This window comes from Erythrolamprus reginae, chromosome Z (assembly GCF_031021105.1).
Source record: "Erythrolamprus reginae isolate rEryReg1 chromosome Z, rEryReg1.hap1, whole genome shotgun sequence".
Taxonomy (NCBI): Eukaryota; Metazoa; Chordata; class Lepidosauria; order Squamata; family Dipsadidae; genus Erythrolamprus; species Erythrolamprus reginae.
In genome coordinates this window covers 24,365,669-24,380,623 of record NC_091963.1, presented here as the reverse complement: position 1 = coordinate 24,380,623, position 14,955 = coordinate 24,365,669, and the positions used below count along the sequence as shown (strand labels likewise).

Genomic DNA, 14,955 nt, shown 5'->3' with positions numbered 1-14,955 from the left:
ATGCAGAAATGAAAATAGAGAACTTAACATTCTTTTTTTGTTGATATCTAGAAACTATCTGGCTAGTAGAAATTGCTGCCTAGAGATGTCCAAATGCATGTGTTAATCCTATTAGGGCATTGTATGAAATCTACCCCTTATAATTTCTGAACTGTTTACTTGCTGAGCAAATTAAGCTAGTTGTGATTTGCTTGCAATTGCATGTCCTGTAAATACAGCTGAAATATTTTAATCTGCTCAGATATGGATTAACTACTGTGCAAAGTATCCTACAGGGCAGAAATCTAGATCTGCTATACTTTAGATCTAGTTGAAATAACATAAATATATTAAATGGTTATAGAAAAAAGCTAGACGGGCTACAAGAATGGTGGAAGGTCTTAAGCATAAAACTTATCAGTAAAGATTTAATGAACTCAACCTGTATAGACTGGAGGACAGAAGGAAAAGGGGGAACATGATCGAAATATTTAAATATATTAAAGGGTTAAATAAGGTCCAGGAGGGAACTGTTTTTAATAGGAAAGTGAACACAAGAACAAGGGGACACAATCTGAAGTTAGTTGGGGGATAGATCAAAAGCAACATGAGAAAATATTATTTTACTGAAAGAGTAGTAGATCCTTGGAACAAACTTCCAGCAGATGTGGTAGATAAATCCACAGTAACTGAATTTAAACACACCTGGGATAAACATATATCCATCCTAAGATAAAATACAGAACATAGTATAAGGGCAGACTAGATGGACCATGAGGTCTTTTTCTGCCGTCAGACTTCTATGTTTCTATGTTTCTAGAAAGAAATCCAAATAATGTATACATTTACCCTTGTAAATGTAGTCTGAATAAGTCCTCCCTCTTTTCATAAGCCTTTCAGATACATATGGTAGACTCCCATTCCCAGAATTCCTTTCAAACTTGCTGACTAAATATTTTGGAAGAATTTAACATATCTGGAAGACTCTAAGTTGGTAACAGTTAGTTTACAAAAGTATTTTTATTTAAATAACAAAAAATGTGAGTTATAAATGTCCCAATCAAATAGAGCTTAGTTATCCAAATCTAGATATAAATTAAAACAATTAGCTTTTGGAAGGCTCATTGCATTATTTAAAATTATTATTCTAATAAGCAGAAAGTCATTGCTATATTTCCTGGAATTCAAAGTTACCTTGGATCAAAAGATGCAAGAAGAAACAGGATGTCAAATTTAGTCCCTTAATAAGATCAGCAAGATCTTATTTTATATATTGCTGTCTTATTTTCTCAACCAAAAAACCCCCACTTAATTTCTTGTATGATTTACTTCTGATAATCTGTACATTCTTCCAAGGACCTACATGGAAATATGTTAGAGCTGATCCCCTCAAAACCTACTGGAAGGCTGTGAAAAATAATTTGTGGAGGACAGAGATAGAATGGGTGGAGAAAAAGAGGAAAGCAGTCTCTTTCTTCTGAATGTATTGATCAGATGTATATTCGTCCTGTTTTATGGTTTAGGCTTGTTATAAGATAATTTACTACCCATTAAGAATGTTTATTGTTTTGATGGCTCTGTCTACAGTATTTTGAATTTATTAGAATATCAAGAACAGTGCAAGTAGGATGGCCAAACATTGTGATTATATAAGGACAACCTTTTTATGCTGATTTGCTAGAATGAAAGGCTGTTATAGATGGTCTATCGAAATAGGACAAGGAGCAATTAGAACAATTTGTTCAAATTTTATGAAGTTGTTTTGTTTATTAAATAAATGTCCAGGAACATTTTGCCTGCCCACCTCCCTACCAGCTTTCTCTTCTCTTCTCCTCTCCTCTCTTCTTCTCTCTTCTCTTCCCTCTTCCTTTTTCCTTCCCCTCTCTACTTTCCTTCTCTCTTTTTCCACTCTATTCCCCTCCTGTGCCCTCTCCTACCTCCCCTTTCTCTCTTTTTTTGGAGATGAGGAAGAAAAGACAAAAATATTAGTGTTATTTTACTATGCTAACTCTATTTCTATAGCCATTTTTTTCTTTTTGTTCTTGCCCAGTTTGAGAAAAAATGTTTTTTTAAAAAGAAAATAAATTCCCTTGGATTGATATTGTTGTGGTTAGCTCTGGCCCAGCTCCTGCCCCAAGGAATGTGGAGATGGATGTGGAGGAAACATCCACATGCCACAGGCCTGTTTTGCTCCTGATAGAATCTGCAGACAAAGTCTCCTCTGACCAAGGAAGCATGAGTGACAGGGAAGAGGGGAGTTTGGCAGACAACCCAGGAGGAGATCAATCATCCTTATCATCCCTGGATTCTGAACAAGAACTTATGACAGACTCACGCATGGTAGAGTGATGCATAGGAGAGAACAACTGAAATATTATTGCAGGAGATAAGTGAGGCCACCTGTGGTTGGGTGGGGCTGCTGTAAAGAGAGCAGCATGCTGGTTTGGCCTCGTGGAAGTTTATCTGATTCATAGTTTCATCAAGATCGTGGTTTGCTGTTTCCCTGTTCAAGTCAGTGTGTGGAATTTCTGGACTTTGGAATTGGACTCAATTTCCCAGTTACTGGGTGAGAAATTGGATTGCATTTAAACTGTGCCTTGTGTGTACCAGAAAATCCCTTTGACATTGAAAAAGGGAGATGTTCCTGTTTTTCTGTTGATAAAGACCTTTTGATTTCCTCCTATCATGTGGTGTGTGTCTGTTTGGGACTAATTACCCTGTAATTACGGGCGGTTGGGACACGCCAGCAGAACAGATATAACGTGCTTATCAAGACTGGAAGTCATTTTGGGCATTGGATCTTCAGGCTTGCCACATTTAGTGCTGCGGGAAACTGGGAGGGGGGGGTTGTATGAAGCTGGGGAAATATAGAGTCATAATAAATTTCCTTTCTCCAAGAGTCAAGGCCAGTCTGCTTTGTTCCTGGAGGGATGTGGATGGGAGGCATCTCCAGTTGGGATGGTGTTTTGATTGGACCATGTGATGGACATAGGGGTGCTGGGACAGGGATATGGACTTTCTATTGGGTGGGGATAACCTGGTGGCTTTCATATTCGGGTTTTCCCAGATGTACCAATATGACATCTCTAATAAAATGGAACTTTGAGGAATGCCTAGCCTCAGAGTTTTATTTTGTTGGGGATGTTACTTGGAACCCTGACAGTGCTCTTTGTGTAATTATATTGAAACATAATTCAATTGTTAATTTCAATCTGTTTCTGCAATGAAAAAGATCCATCTAGTCTATTTAAGAGAACAAGGTATTTTGAGCAATGGTAATACTAATAATGTCAACAAAACACTATATAGAACCGTCATCCACATTGCTGAAAGCTAAAAATAATGAGTTTTCACTGAAGTTGTTTGCCATTTAAATTCCATAGAAATGCAATGAGGTTGGGATTTTATGGGCCAAAAATGGACAGCAGGAAATATGAGTATGATAGAAATATAATTTTAAAAATATATCTTTCAATGTAGCTTATTTAGATGTTTTGCAGGGCATCCCAGATATTTCAATCAGCTTTCAACTGGATTGGATATGGTTGGATTAGCTGCAGATTGGCTAACTTCTACAGCTAACACTAATATGTAAGTATTGAAATTGACTGATAAGATATTTTTAAGCATCATTAACTCAGAAATTAGCTTAGATTGTTTTCAGAAATAAAGTATACCATCTTATTGTCTATGCAAAATATTTGTTTCTTTAAATTAGCAACTTAAAAAACCCCTCATTGCCAGAGGTTGCCCATTGTCTATTTTTATATGCATGAAATTAAGGTAAGAGCTGATCTAAATATTATTTTAATTCAGGGTAATGCTCACATAGCAGTTATAAGTAACAAAATCCAACAAACATATGTGAATTCATAATTAATGAACAATAATTAATGAGATCAAATTTCACATTCATATATTTATTTTAGAGGTTTTAGAAAGAAGAAAATAACTTGGTGTATTTATCAATGTCCATAGTTTGGTTAGCATTTATATTTTATATGCCTCTTTTTAAGAAAGAAAAAAAGAAAGAGGCAAAAAAGATATCATTTACTGGCATGAAAAATGGGTTTTTAGAAACACTGAGAGCTGCACAGCCAAACAGAAAATCAGAAAATAATTTGTTAGTGAAAGCATGAAGAGCAGGTATGAAATTGTTAAAAACTAAGAGAGGGCAAATGGGGAAAACAGCAATTTGCAACTCTCCAGAAAAAAATAGAATAAAAAGTTCAGTTCTGAAGAAGCTTCTTGGAAGACAAGCAAGATGTTGAATAAACCCCAAGAAAGTCCAGTTGTAAAAGCATCTTTGAGACAACCACGACCTGAATGATTGAGAATCTTCATAAACCACGATATGTTGAATTCTCTTCTTTTTCTTTTGCCAGTGGTATTTGGGAGCTGTGGTCTCAGGTATAACTGGAAGGCATCAGAAATTATTTTAAAGGTCTAAGGCAGGAATTTATGGAATTAATATAGGTCAACATAAAAGGGGGGGGAATGACATTGCCATAGGTACATACTACAGACCACCCAATTGGGATGGGATGGAATGGGACCGGACAGGACGGGACGGGACAGAACAGAACAGAATAGAATTCTTTACTGGCTAAGTGTTTGTTCATGAAAATAGAAATCAACTCAACCCATCAAAAACAGAACCTTAAATGACAGGTTAGGAATACAAATATGCAAAAATAAGGTAGGGAATCTAATTCAAATATTCAGGTCATGATGGACTACATTCCAAAGTGTTAAAGGAACTAGCAGATATAATTTCAGAACTATTTAAACATATCTTTCAAAGTTCTTGGTGTACCGGGGAATTACCTGAGGACTGAAAAGAGTTTCAAAAAGGCGGGGGAACTTACAAACCAATCAGCCTGACATCAATACCTAAAAAAGTATTGGAAAAAATAATCAAGCAGTAAATAAAGTTATAAGGGTCTGCTTGAGCAGGGATTGAACTCTCCAAGGTCCCTTCCAACTCTATTTTTCTATATTCTATGTTCTATGGAGTGAGATATTTGGTCAGTACTTTTACTTAGTCAATAAGATGCAGAAATTGCTATGTTCTAGGTTCACCTATGAAATTGCTCCTGTGTTTGTACTGTTGGAATATGTTACATTAAGAAAAATGAGAGAAATAATTGGTTGGCCAGGAGGTGCTGGTGATGGAATTTTTTCACCCGGTAAGTGATGCTTATGATATACAATACCTTTGAAGGCAATCTCATGTGAGAAGCAGCATATTCAAATGAACCTTTGCTCTCAACTTTCTCTCCTGGTTATAAAAAAAGATGCATACTTATGTCAATCCAGAAACATTGAGACAAAAATTTTACTGTCTATTCTTGCAGGAAATTCCTTCAAGCAAATTGTGCTGTTTCACAAAAAATCAAATGATAGAGAACATGCAATCAAATAAAATATCCACTCCTTAGTTCTATAGTAACACTCATTTGTATGAAATAAACAATAAATTAGGGTATTTAATAATGAGATCTGGCTGTTGTAGACCTAGTAAATGAAAACAGGAGTACTGTATGGATATTACAACAGCTAATGATGTAAACAATTATTACATTGTTTACAAAGTACAAAGTTATTACAGTTGTACAGTTATAACAAATTACAAAGTTGTTACAGTTAGACTAGGCCAGTGTTGGCAAACATTTTACGCACTGAGTTCCAAAATGGGAGCGTGCGCATGTAGGTGGAAACCAGAAGAGAACCGGAAACCGGAAGAGAAGCTCTGTGGTACCATGCACTGGAGCACTGTGAACCAGAAGGGTAGTTCCCCAGCATGCATGCGTATGTTAGGAAGATAAGCTTCTGGTTTCCAGCTTCCACATGCACATTGGTCACCTGGACTTCCGGTTTCTGGTGCGCATGCGAAGACCAGCTATTCAGCCCGTATGCACGTGCCAGAACCAGGTTCCTTGTGTGTGCACCAGGGAGCTGCTCTTCCGGTTTCCATCACTCCCGTGCATGCAAAGACCAGCTGATTGGTGTGCACTTATGAACCCAGAAGAACAACGGGTGATGGCTGGCGTGCCCAGAGAGGTGGCTCTGAATGCCACTTTTGGTACATGTCATTGTACACTGTTTTATTATTGTTGTGAGCCGCACCGAGTCTGCGGAGAAGGACAGCTTACAAATCTAATAAATAAATAAATAAAATAAAATAAATGTGCCATAAGTTTGTCATCACTGCACTAGGCCAGTGTTTCCCAACCTTGGCCACTTGAAGATATTTGGACTTCAACTCCCAGAATTCCCCAGCCAGCGAATGCTGGCTGGGGAATTCTGGGAGTTGAAGTCTAGATATCTTCAAGTGGACAAAGTTGGGAAACTCTTCACAAGGCCATGATATGACTTTTTTTTTACTTAACATATATTATGAGGCAATTATTATTTACAAACTATTACTTAATGTCTTATCTCAGTGAATGAATCTAATACTGTGAGATTCAATTAACAGAAATCGCTTTAAAATAACTACTTAGTAAGCAAAGCAAAATACATTCTATTTTTTTTAAGCAGAATCCAAATCTACTTGCCAGAATCAGATGTAAAGTACCATAGTAGAAAATAGCAATAGTAATAGCACTTAGACTTCTATACTGCTTCACAGTGCTTTATGGCCCTCTCTAAGCGGTTTACACAGTTAGCATATTCCCCCAACAATCTGGGTTCTCGTTTTACCAATATCAGGAGGATGAAAAGCTGAGCCAACTTTGATCTGGTCAGAACTGAACTCCTGCAGTACGACATTGAACATATTTTGTGTAGCATTTTTTAAAAATGCACAATGTAATCATCAAAATGTACAAATACATACAGTATCTATTTCTGAAAAGTTACTGTGAGAATAGGGGATGCTTACAATCCAGTTTAGAAGAAGAAATTGTTTTTTGCTGTCTTCTCTGCCTGAAACAAACTCTGTCTGATCTATTGCAAAAAAAGAAGAAAAAGTCCTCTATTGAGATTATAAATTGAAAAAAAAACTCTTTGGTCAGTGAAGAATGTACATTCCAAAAGTAGGACAATAAGTTGTCCTTGTTAAGACATTCTATTCCTTCAGTTTGGAGCTAAGCCATCAAATTTAGAACAGCAGGATAAGAAATTAAGGAAAGGTGATAGGAATATTAAAAAATAGCACACAATCTTCCAAAGTATTCCTAAGAAGTTTGGGGTTTTAATGGTGAAAGGGTCATTGAGCAAATAGATTTGAACAAGAGTTAAAAGTCAAATGTAGTTATACTATATTTTTATTGCTTTTGTCTTCTGTTTCCTTTCATTGTTATCTGCCTTCAAAATTCATCAAATGAATGTAAACTAAGTGACTGACAATTTATAATACTTGCATTTGGATTAAAGCCTGAGAAAAATGTCTACTTTTGAAAAAGGTTCTTACAACGAGCATAGTTTGTGTGCAAAGTGTGAACCCCCCCCTAAAAAGTAACAGTTTGTTACTCTGGTCTCCAGGTGGTGCCATATCTAACATGTATGCTATGTTGATTGCACGTTTCAAGATGTTCCCAGAAGTTAAAGAGAAAGGAATGGCAGCTATTCCAAGGCTGGTAGCCTTCACCTCAGAACATGTAGGTGTTCCTCTGTAATCCTTTATGCCCACCTTACCTTTGGCTAATATATAGTTGCTTCCTGTAACATATATTCTTCCTTTCGATATATCTTTATTCTTTCCCACATGGGGGATCCCATATTAGAACCAATAATTCTTTCTTTTTGAAATGCATCACACACGTTTTTGTGTTTGTGTTTAAGAATAAATGTGAATTTGAAATTAATTATGTTTTATATGAGAAATTGGAAAAGTTTTGATGACCAGGAACTGTGCCAATTTTTTTGTTTCTCGGGTTGCTGGGACCTACAGCAGATGAAGTTATGATGCAAAATGGCCAGGATATAATTTTCTGGAGCGGTTTCTTGTGCTCTGCAGATGGGGGGATTAAAAGATATTAAAACTCTTTTAAAAATTTATTGTGCAACCTAGATTATGGTTTCATTATGATTCTCTTTCCATGCCACCAGTTTTCAACAATGGTGACCAGAGATGATCTGAGGCTCTTGAGAAAGGTGTTTTAGGGACTTCATAAGGCTCCAAGATGTCTAATGCTGATTAGGTCAATTGAATATCATTTCTGTGGAGTCCAGTGTGACGACAATTGTACCAATTGAATTGATATAAATATTTAGAATTCAAAACACTTTGTTTTACATCAAGTGAGTAATTTTCTAAACAATGTGCTAGGCAACTCTGTCTAGGTTTGAACAACATGGTAATATTAGAGTTGAATAGTTTGCAAGTCAGCATTTTAGGGGAACCAGATCATTCATCAATAATTTATTTATTTGGATGTAGCTATTGGATCAGACAAATTCTATTTTTAACCAAATTAAAATATTGAATGAATGGGACTCACAGAAAAAGACAAGGTCCTCCCAGATGTATTCATAAGGGAGATAAATTCATTCATTCATTCATTCTATATGTCACCTATCTCACTCTTGAAGCGATTCTGAGCACTGGGATTTAAATTTCTTCACCAGGAAGATGAATTTTTTTCAGGGCTGGCACCCCACATTCAGAATTCCATCTTTACATTATTATCTGCCTTTAAAATTCTTGCAATCCTTAAAACCCATCATTGCAGGCCCAATTTCTAATCAGATACAGTATATAAATGTTGGCTGTATGATTTTGGGTTGGGAAACACATGGAAACTGTGACACAAACTTTAAAGTATACTGATGAAATATACACTGCTCAAAAAAAAATAAAGGGAACAGTTAAAAAGCACAATATAACTCCAAGAAAATTAAACTTCTGTGAAATCAAACTGTCCACTTAGGAAGCAACACTGATTGACAATCGATTTCACATGCTGTTGTGCACATTCAACTTTGTACAGTATTCAATGAGAATATTTCACTCATTCAGATCTAGGATGCGTTATTTGAGTGTTCCCTTTATTTTTTTTGAGCAGTATACAACGAAAGGAAGAAAAAAGCCTCCAACCCCATTAATTTTTTAAAAAGTGAACTATGCAATGACTCGAGACTAGAATTTTAAAATTTGTCTCAAAGCTATAAAAAAAGGGCATTAATTGTTATGATGTTTGGCTGCTGGATCTACAAGAAAAAAATGCATTCAGAAAACATCATGTGCCGTTTTCAGAAATTTGAGCACATCTCACACACTTTCTCAAACATTTCAAGACTAAACATGAGTTTTCCTAATTTCTCCCAATAGGATTGTTTCAGATAAATGTAAATATGGATGGGGAGAATTGCAAAGAAAAAAACACACAAAATAATAGGATTCAACTTACCCACTGCCCAACAGTTTGTGTATCAACCATAGTTCCCTCTAAGCTGAGCAGGTGAGCAATCGCTCACTTAAAAATCATCATCAACTCAGAGTTTTCCAAACCTGCCTAGAAGCCGAGAGGGAAATTTTATTATTATTTCTGTGTCGCCCAGTCCCGAAGGGACTGCCGCTCAGACACTATACTTTTCCGCCCACCCCAAAAAAAATTTAGAGAGAACACTGGTATCAACTGCTGTATACCGGAAGTGATGCGCCGGTGTCTGAAGACTGTTGGGGCCTGGATGGGTGTCAACAGACTCAAACTCAACCCGGATAAGACGGAGTGGCTGTGGGTTTTGCCTCCCAAGGACAATTCTATCTGTCCTTCCATTACCCTGGGGGGGGGAATTATTGACCCCCTCGGAGAGGGTCCGCAACTTGGGCGTCCTCCTCGATCCACAGCTCACATTAGAGAACCATCTTTCAGCTGTGGCGAGGGGGGCATTTGCCCAGGTTCGCCTGGTGCACCAGTTGCAGCCCTATCTGGACCGGGACTCATTACTCACAGTCACTCATGCCCTCATCACCTCGAGGTTCGACTACTGTAATGCTCTCTACATGGGGCTACCTTTGAAAAGTGTTCAGAAACTTCAGATCGTGCAGAATGCAGCTGCGAGAGCAGTCATGGGCTTACCTAGGTATGCCCATGTTTCACCAACACTCCACAGTCTGCATTGGTTGCCGATCAACTTCCGGTCATAATTCAAAGTGTTGGTTTTGACCTTTAAAGCCCTTCATGGCACTGGACCAGAATATCTCCGAGACCGCCTGCTGCCGCACGAATCCCAACGACCGATTAGGTCCCACAGAGTGGGCCTTCTCTGGGTCCCGTCACCTAAACAATGTCGGTTGGCGGGCCCCAGGGGAAGAGCCTTCTCTGTGGCGGCCCCGGCCCTCTGGAATCAACTCCCCCCGGAGATTAGTTTAGTTTAGTTTAGTTTAATCAGATTTGTATGCCGCCCCTCTCCGCAGACTCGGGGCGGCTCACAGCAACAGCAATACAAGACAAATCCAATATTAAATTAATTTTAAGAACACCACAAGTTAAAAACCAATCATACACACTAGCATACCATACACAAATTTTATAAGCCTAGGGGGAAGGAACATGTCAATTCCCCCATGCCTGACGACAGAGGTGGGTTTTAAGGAGCTTACGAAAGGCTAGGAGGGTGGGGGCAACTCTGATATCTGGGGGGAGTTGATTAGAACTGCCCCTACTCTCCTTTCCTTTCGTAAACTCCTTAAGACCCACCTCTGTCGTCAGGCATGGAGGAACTGAGACATCTCCCCCGGACATATACAATTTATGAATGGTATGTTTGTATGTATGTGTGTTTAGAAAATGGGGTCTTTTAAATATTTTTAAATTTAGATTTGTTGTACATTGTTTTTTCACTTTGTTGTGAGCCGCCCCGAGTCTGCAGAGAGGGGCGGCATACAAATCTAAATAATAAATAAATAAATAAATAAATAAATAAATAAATATTCCATATCTTATGCAAATTCATTTAAAATACCATCACTTGCTTTGTAACCCAGAAGAACACTTTATGCTGAGGATGAAATACACAATAGCCCACTAAAGCCTTTATCATAATGCATTTGTCAATTTCTAAGGTGAGACTGGATTTTCCATTTTTTTTTTTTACAAACCTTTAAAGAACATTTCACTAGTTTCCAAAGAAGACAAATGCAAGAGCATTATTTCATAGGGGAAATATATTGGTGCATTGCTTCCATGTACAAAATAATAATCAATATACTTTTTCAGAGTCATTTTTCAGTGAAGAAAGGAGCAGCAGCTTTAGGAATTGGCACTGACAGTGTGGTTTTGATCAGATGTGATGAAAGGTAAGTAGAACTTTTAATTTAACCATGTCCAGGCTGTTCTACATTCTCAACTCAAAGAAGCCAAATTTATCCAGAAAGCTTTCACGAAGTTTCAACATTCATATGTGCAAGTGCCAAAACCTCATATGAATTACCCTTTTGCACAAAAAAAAATCATTTCCTAATTTTATTTATGAGTGCAATAGATACATTTTAATAGCAAACATTTTGGAATACAACAGGTTTTTTTTAATAAGCCACATTGGGATGAATATTTGCCCGAAAAGTTAGCTTAGAAATATATAACCACTCATCATATTTACTTATCATTGTAATATGGTAAGTAATTTCCATTTCCAAGCATTTCCTGTCTTTGATCTTGTTGTGATTCAGCCTGAGGCTCCTCAGGGACCGGCTGGAGCTCTGCCGGATCCATGCCCAGAGGAGGAGGACAGTGACCAGGAGGGGGAGGACCAGGCAGACGGGGGAGAGGAACGTCAGGAAGAGGAGGAGGGAGAGCAGCCTGAGACCCCTGGAGGGGGCCTCTCCCCAGCTAGTAGCCTGGATTCATTGGATGAAGACGCACAGGCTATAATAGACATGAGGCAGAGACGTGCAGCTCAAAGAAGGGGCCAATTAGAAAGGTATTTCCATCCCTGAATTGGCAACAGCTGGGTGTGGGTGTGGTTCTCCTCAGCAGGGTTGAAAAGGCAGGCCTGCCCTTACAGTCTTGTGGAGAGTTATCAACTGGGAGTCCTGTGACCTTGCTTCGATTCTTGGCGTCTCTGATCTTGGCTTGTGGCCTAGAAGGCTGAAAGACTTGGGGGAGGCGTGGGTTTTATTATCTCCAGTGTTGTTTTTGCCAGCAAGAATTCTGTTTTATTGCCTGGCCTTCGTGAAACCTCTGTGAAGCTTCTTCGTGTTCCTGTCTGTAAGAACAGTTTTTGTTACCTGTGTTTGCTTTCCAGTATATAAACTGCCTTTGCTTTTTACCAGTGTGTCTGGATACTCTTTTTGGTTGGTGTTGGCGTCTGGGGGGACCCAGACAGAACAGATCTACTATTGTGTTGCACTTTATTTTATTTTATTTATTTATTTATTTGTCAATCAAGTATAGAATAGTAGTTTATATACACATAACATAGAAAGAAGTCAATAAGACAGTAGGGGAGAGACAGTAGGCACAATGATGCGCTTATGCATGCTCCTTAAAAATAAAATATAAAATAATAAAATAAAATAATAAATAAAATAAAATAAAAATACTTTTTATGGCCATTGACAGTGGTCCAAGGTAGGAATTGTAGTTAATTCTACTTCCTAAAGTCTCTGCTTATAAATTAATGGGTTTTTGGAATTGCTAAAGCCTGGATTCTAGAAAACCATTCCCTCTTCTTTGCAGCTACCAAATCTGCAGAGAATTACTCTCAATGCCCTTGGCAAATAAACTGACCAATTTTCCTTACTCCTAGGAAGAAGGTTTTTTTCTCCTGATAGTAGTACCTCAATTATGGAAAGTCTTCCCAGAGAGAGGTTTCCTAGTGCTAAGGATTTTGAAATCATATCTTTGATGATTTTGACATGATGTCTTTGAATCTTTTAATCCGTCTGTCTCAATTTATATAATTTTATTCTGACTGGCAGAATTATGGCAGCATTTTTTGTTTATATTGTGTTGTTTATAAGATGCCCAGATAACTTGTGTTATGGATCAACTGTAAAATTATACTAAGCAAAGCATACAAAGAAACAATACAATCTATGGATATAAAAAAGTACAGAAAATGTGTTTTTCCCCCTTCTCTATTAAATATAGGCAGTCCTTGACTTATGACTACAGTGGGTTCCAAAATTAAATGAGACATTTGTTAAATCAATTTGTTAAGTGAATTTTGCCCCATTTCATGACCTTTCTTGACATAATTGTTAAGTGAATCACTGCAGTTGGTAAGTTAGTAACCCGGTTGTTAAATGAATCTGGCTTGTATCAGGGAAGGGTTATGTGTGATTTTTTTTGTCAAATCACCCTGGTATATCAGAGGAGCATACATCTTCCTTTTTCATTCATAAATGAAATTATATTCATTCATAAGAGGCAACAGCCATCAAATATATTCATATTTATATGCCGCCTTTCTCCTTGCGGACTCAGGGCAGCTAACAACAATAAATAAAATGAATATAAAGTTAAAAACCCCACAATAAAAGCATTCACCCTTCCTTCCTTCATTCATCCATCAGTAGGCCGGAACAAGATGTTGGTGTTCAATGGCCCTCCCAGACCTTCTGGCAAAGGGCCTTTCGGAAGGCCAGGAGCATGGGGGTGATACGAATCTCCGGAGAAAGCTAGTTCCTGAGTGCCGGAGCCACCACAGAGAAGGCCCACCATGGTCCCACCAGTCATTGTGGCCTAAACTTTTTATTGCCAGGGTTTATCAAGTACCTTTTAGACTCATAGCGTTAAGAATTTAATAGGCAAATCAACAGAGGAAAAATAGATCATTTTATAAATCTGAGTTCCTGATACTACCTTTGATATTTCCCACTCAAACTCTACTGGTAAGATTAGGCACTCACACACGCAGGGGTGGGCTGCTGCCCGGATGGTGGGGAACACAGTGAGGTAGCGAAAATGGAGCTCCACCCCCGGGCACCCAATTTGCACTGAAAAACGTTGAAAGAAGATGCAGAGGATCTTGCATAAGCCATGCCCACAGTGTGGTAGTGAAAATTTTGGTAGCCCTTCACTGGACACACGCATACCACACACAGAAGCAAACAAACACACACAACCGTTTATACTTGCATGAATGAGAGACAGTATTTTCTTCAAACTTAGCTATCAGCTACTTGTAATACAGACAAGTAATAAACACTAGGTAGTGAATGAACATGTTAACACAATGCATTACAAAACAGGTTTAATTGTGTCAGCTAAAACTTAGTACAGTAATACCTCATCTTACAAACCTAATTGGTTCCAGGGGGAGGTTCGTAAGATGAAAAGTTCATAAGACAAAACAATGGAACATAGGAAACAATGTAAGATCAATTAATCCGTGCAACAACAACAAAACCGCAAAAAACCGCCGCCACCCGTCTGTCACCTTTTGAAACAGCCGAGGGGCTTCTCAGCGTCCTCCTGAACCCGAACGCCAAACCCGAACTTCCGGGTTCGGCATTCAGGAGGCCGCCGAGAAACCCCCGGCTGTTTCAAAAGGTGACAGCCGGGCGGCGGGGCTTCTCGGCGGCCTCCCGAACACCAAACCCAGAAGTTCGGCAAAAGTTCAGGTTTGGGAGGCTGCTGAGAAGCCCCGCTGCCCGGCTGTCACCTTTTAAAACAGCCGGGGGGCTTCTCAGCGGCCTCCCGAACATGAACTTTTGCCAAACTTCCAGGTTCGGTGTTCAGGAGGCCACCGAGAAGCCCCGCCGCCCGGCTGTCACCTTTTGAAACAGCCGGGGGTTTCTCAGCGGCCTCCCAAATGCAGAACCCGGAAGTTCGGGTTTGCCGTTCGGGTTCAGGAGGACGCTGAGAAGCCCCCTGGCTGTTTCAAAAAGCGACAGCCGGGCGGTGGGGCTTCGCCGCAGCGGCGGCAGGTTCGTAAGAAGGAAAAAGTTCGTAAGAAGAGGCAAAAAATTTCTGAACCCCGGGTTCGTATCTCGGGTTGTTCGTAAGATGAGGGGTTCATATCATGAGGTACCACTGTATGTGCATTTGTACAATATGGAAAGTTTGCTTGGCAATAACC

The 14,955-nt window shown here is 38.8% G+C and overlaps 1 protein-coding gene across 1 annotated transcript in view; it reads left to right on the top strand.

Moving 5' to 3' along the window:
* Positions 1 to 14,955, top strand: part of GAD2 (glutamate decarboxylase 2) — a 57,826-nt gene that overhangs the window by 20,657 nt on the left and 22,214 nt on the right. Inside the window, exons 5-8 of the mRNA XM_070729281.1 lie at positions 3,480 to 3,570; positions 5,056 to 5,168; positions 7,468 to 7,583; positions 11,148 to 11,227. Coding sequence (XP_070585382.1) covers positions 3,480 to 3,570; positions 5,056 to 5,168; positions 7,468 to 7,583; positions 11,148 to 11,227 — 400 coding nt within the window. The remainder of the gene's footprint in view (positions 1 to 3,479; positions 3,571 to 5,055; positions 5,169 to 7,467; positions 7,584 to 11,147; positions 11,228 to 14,955) is intronic.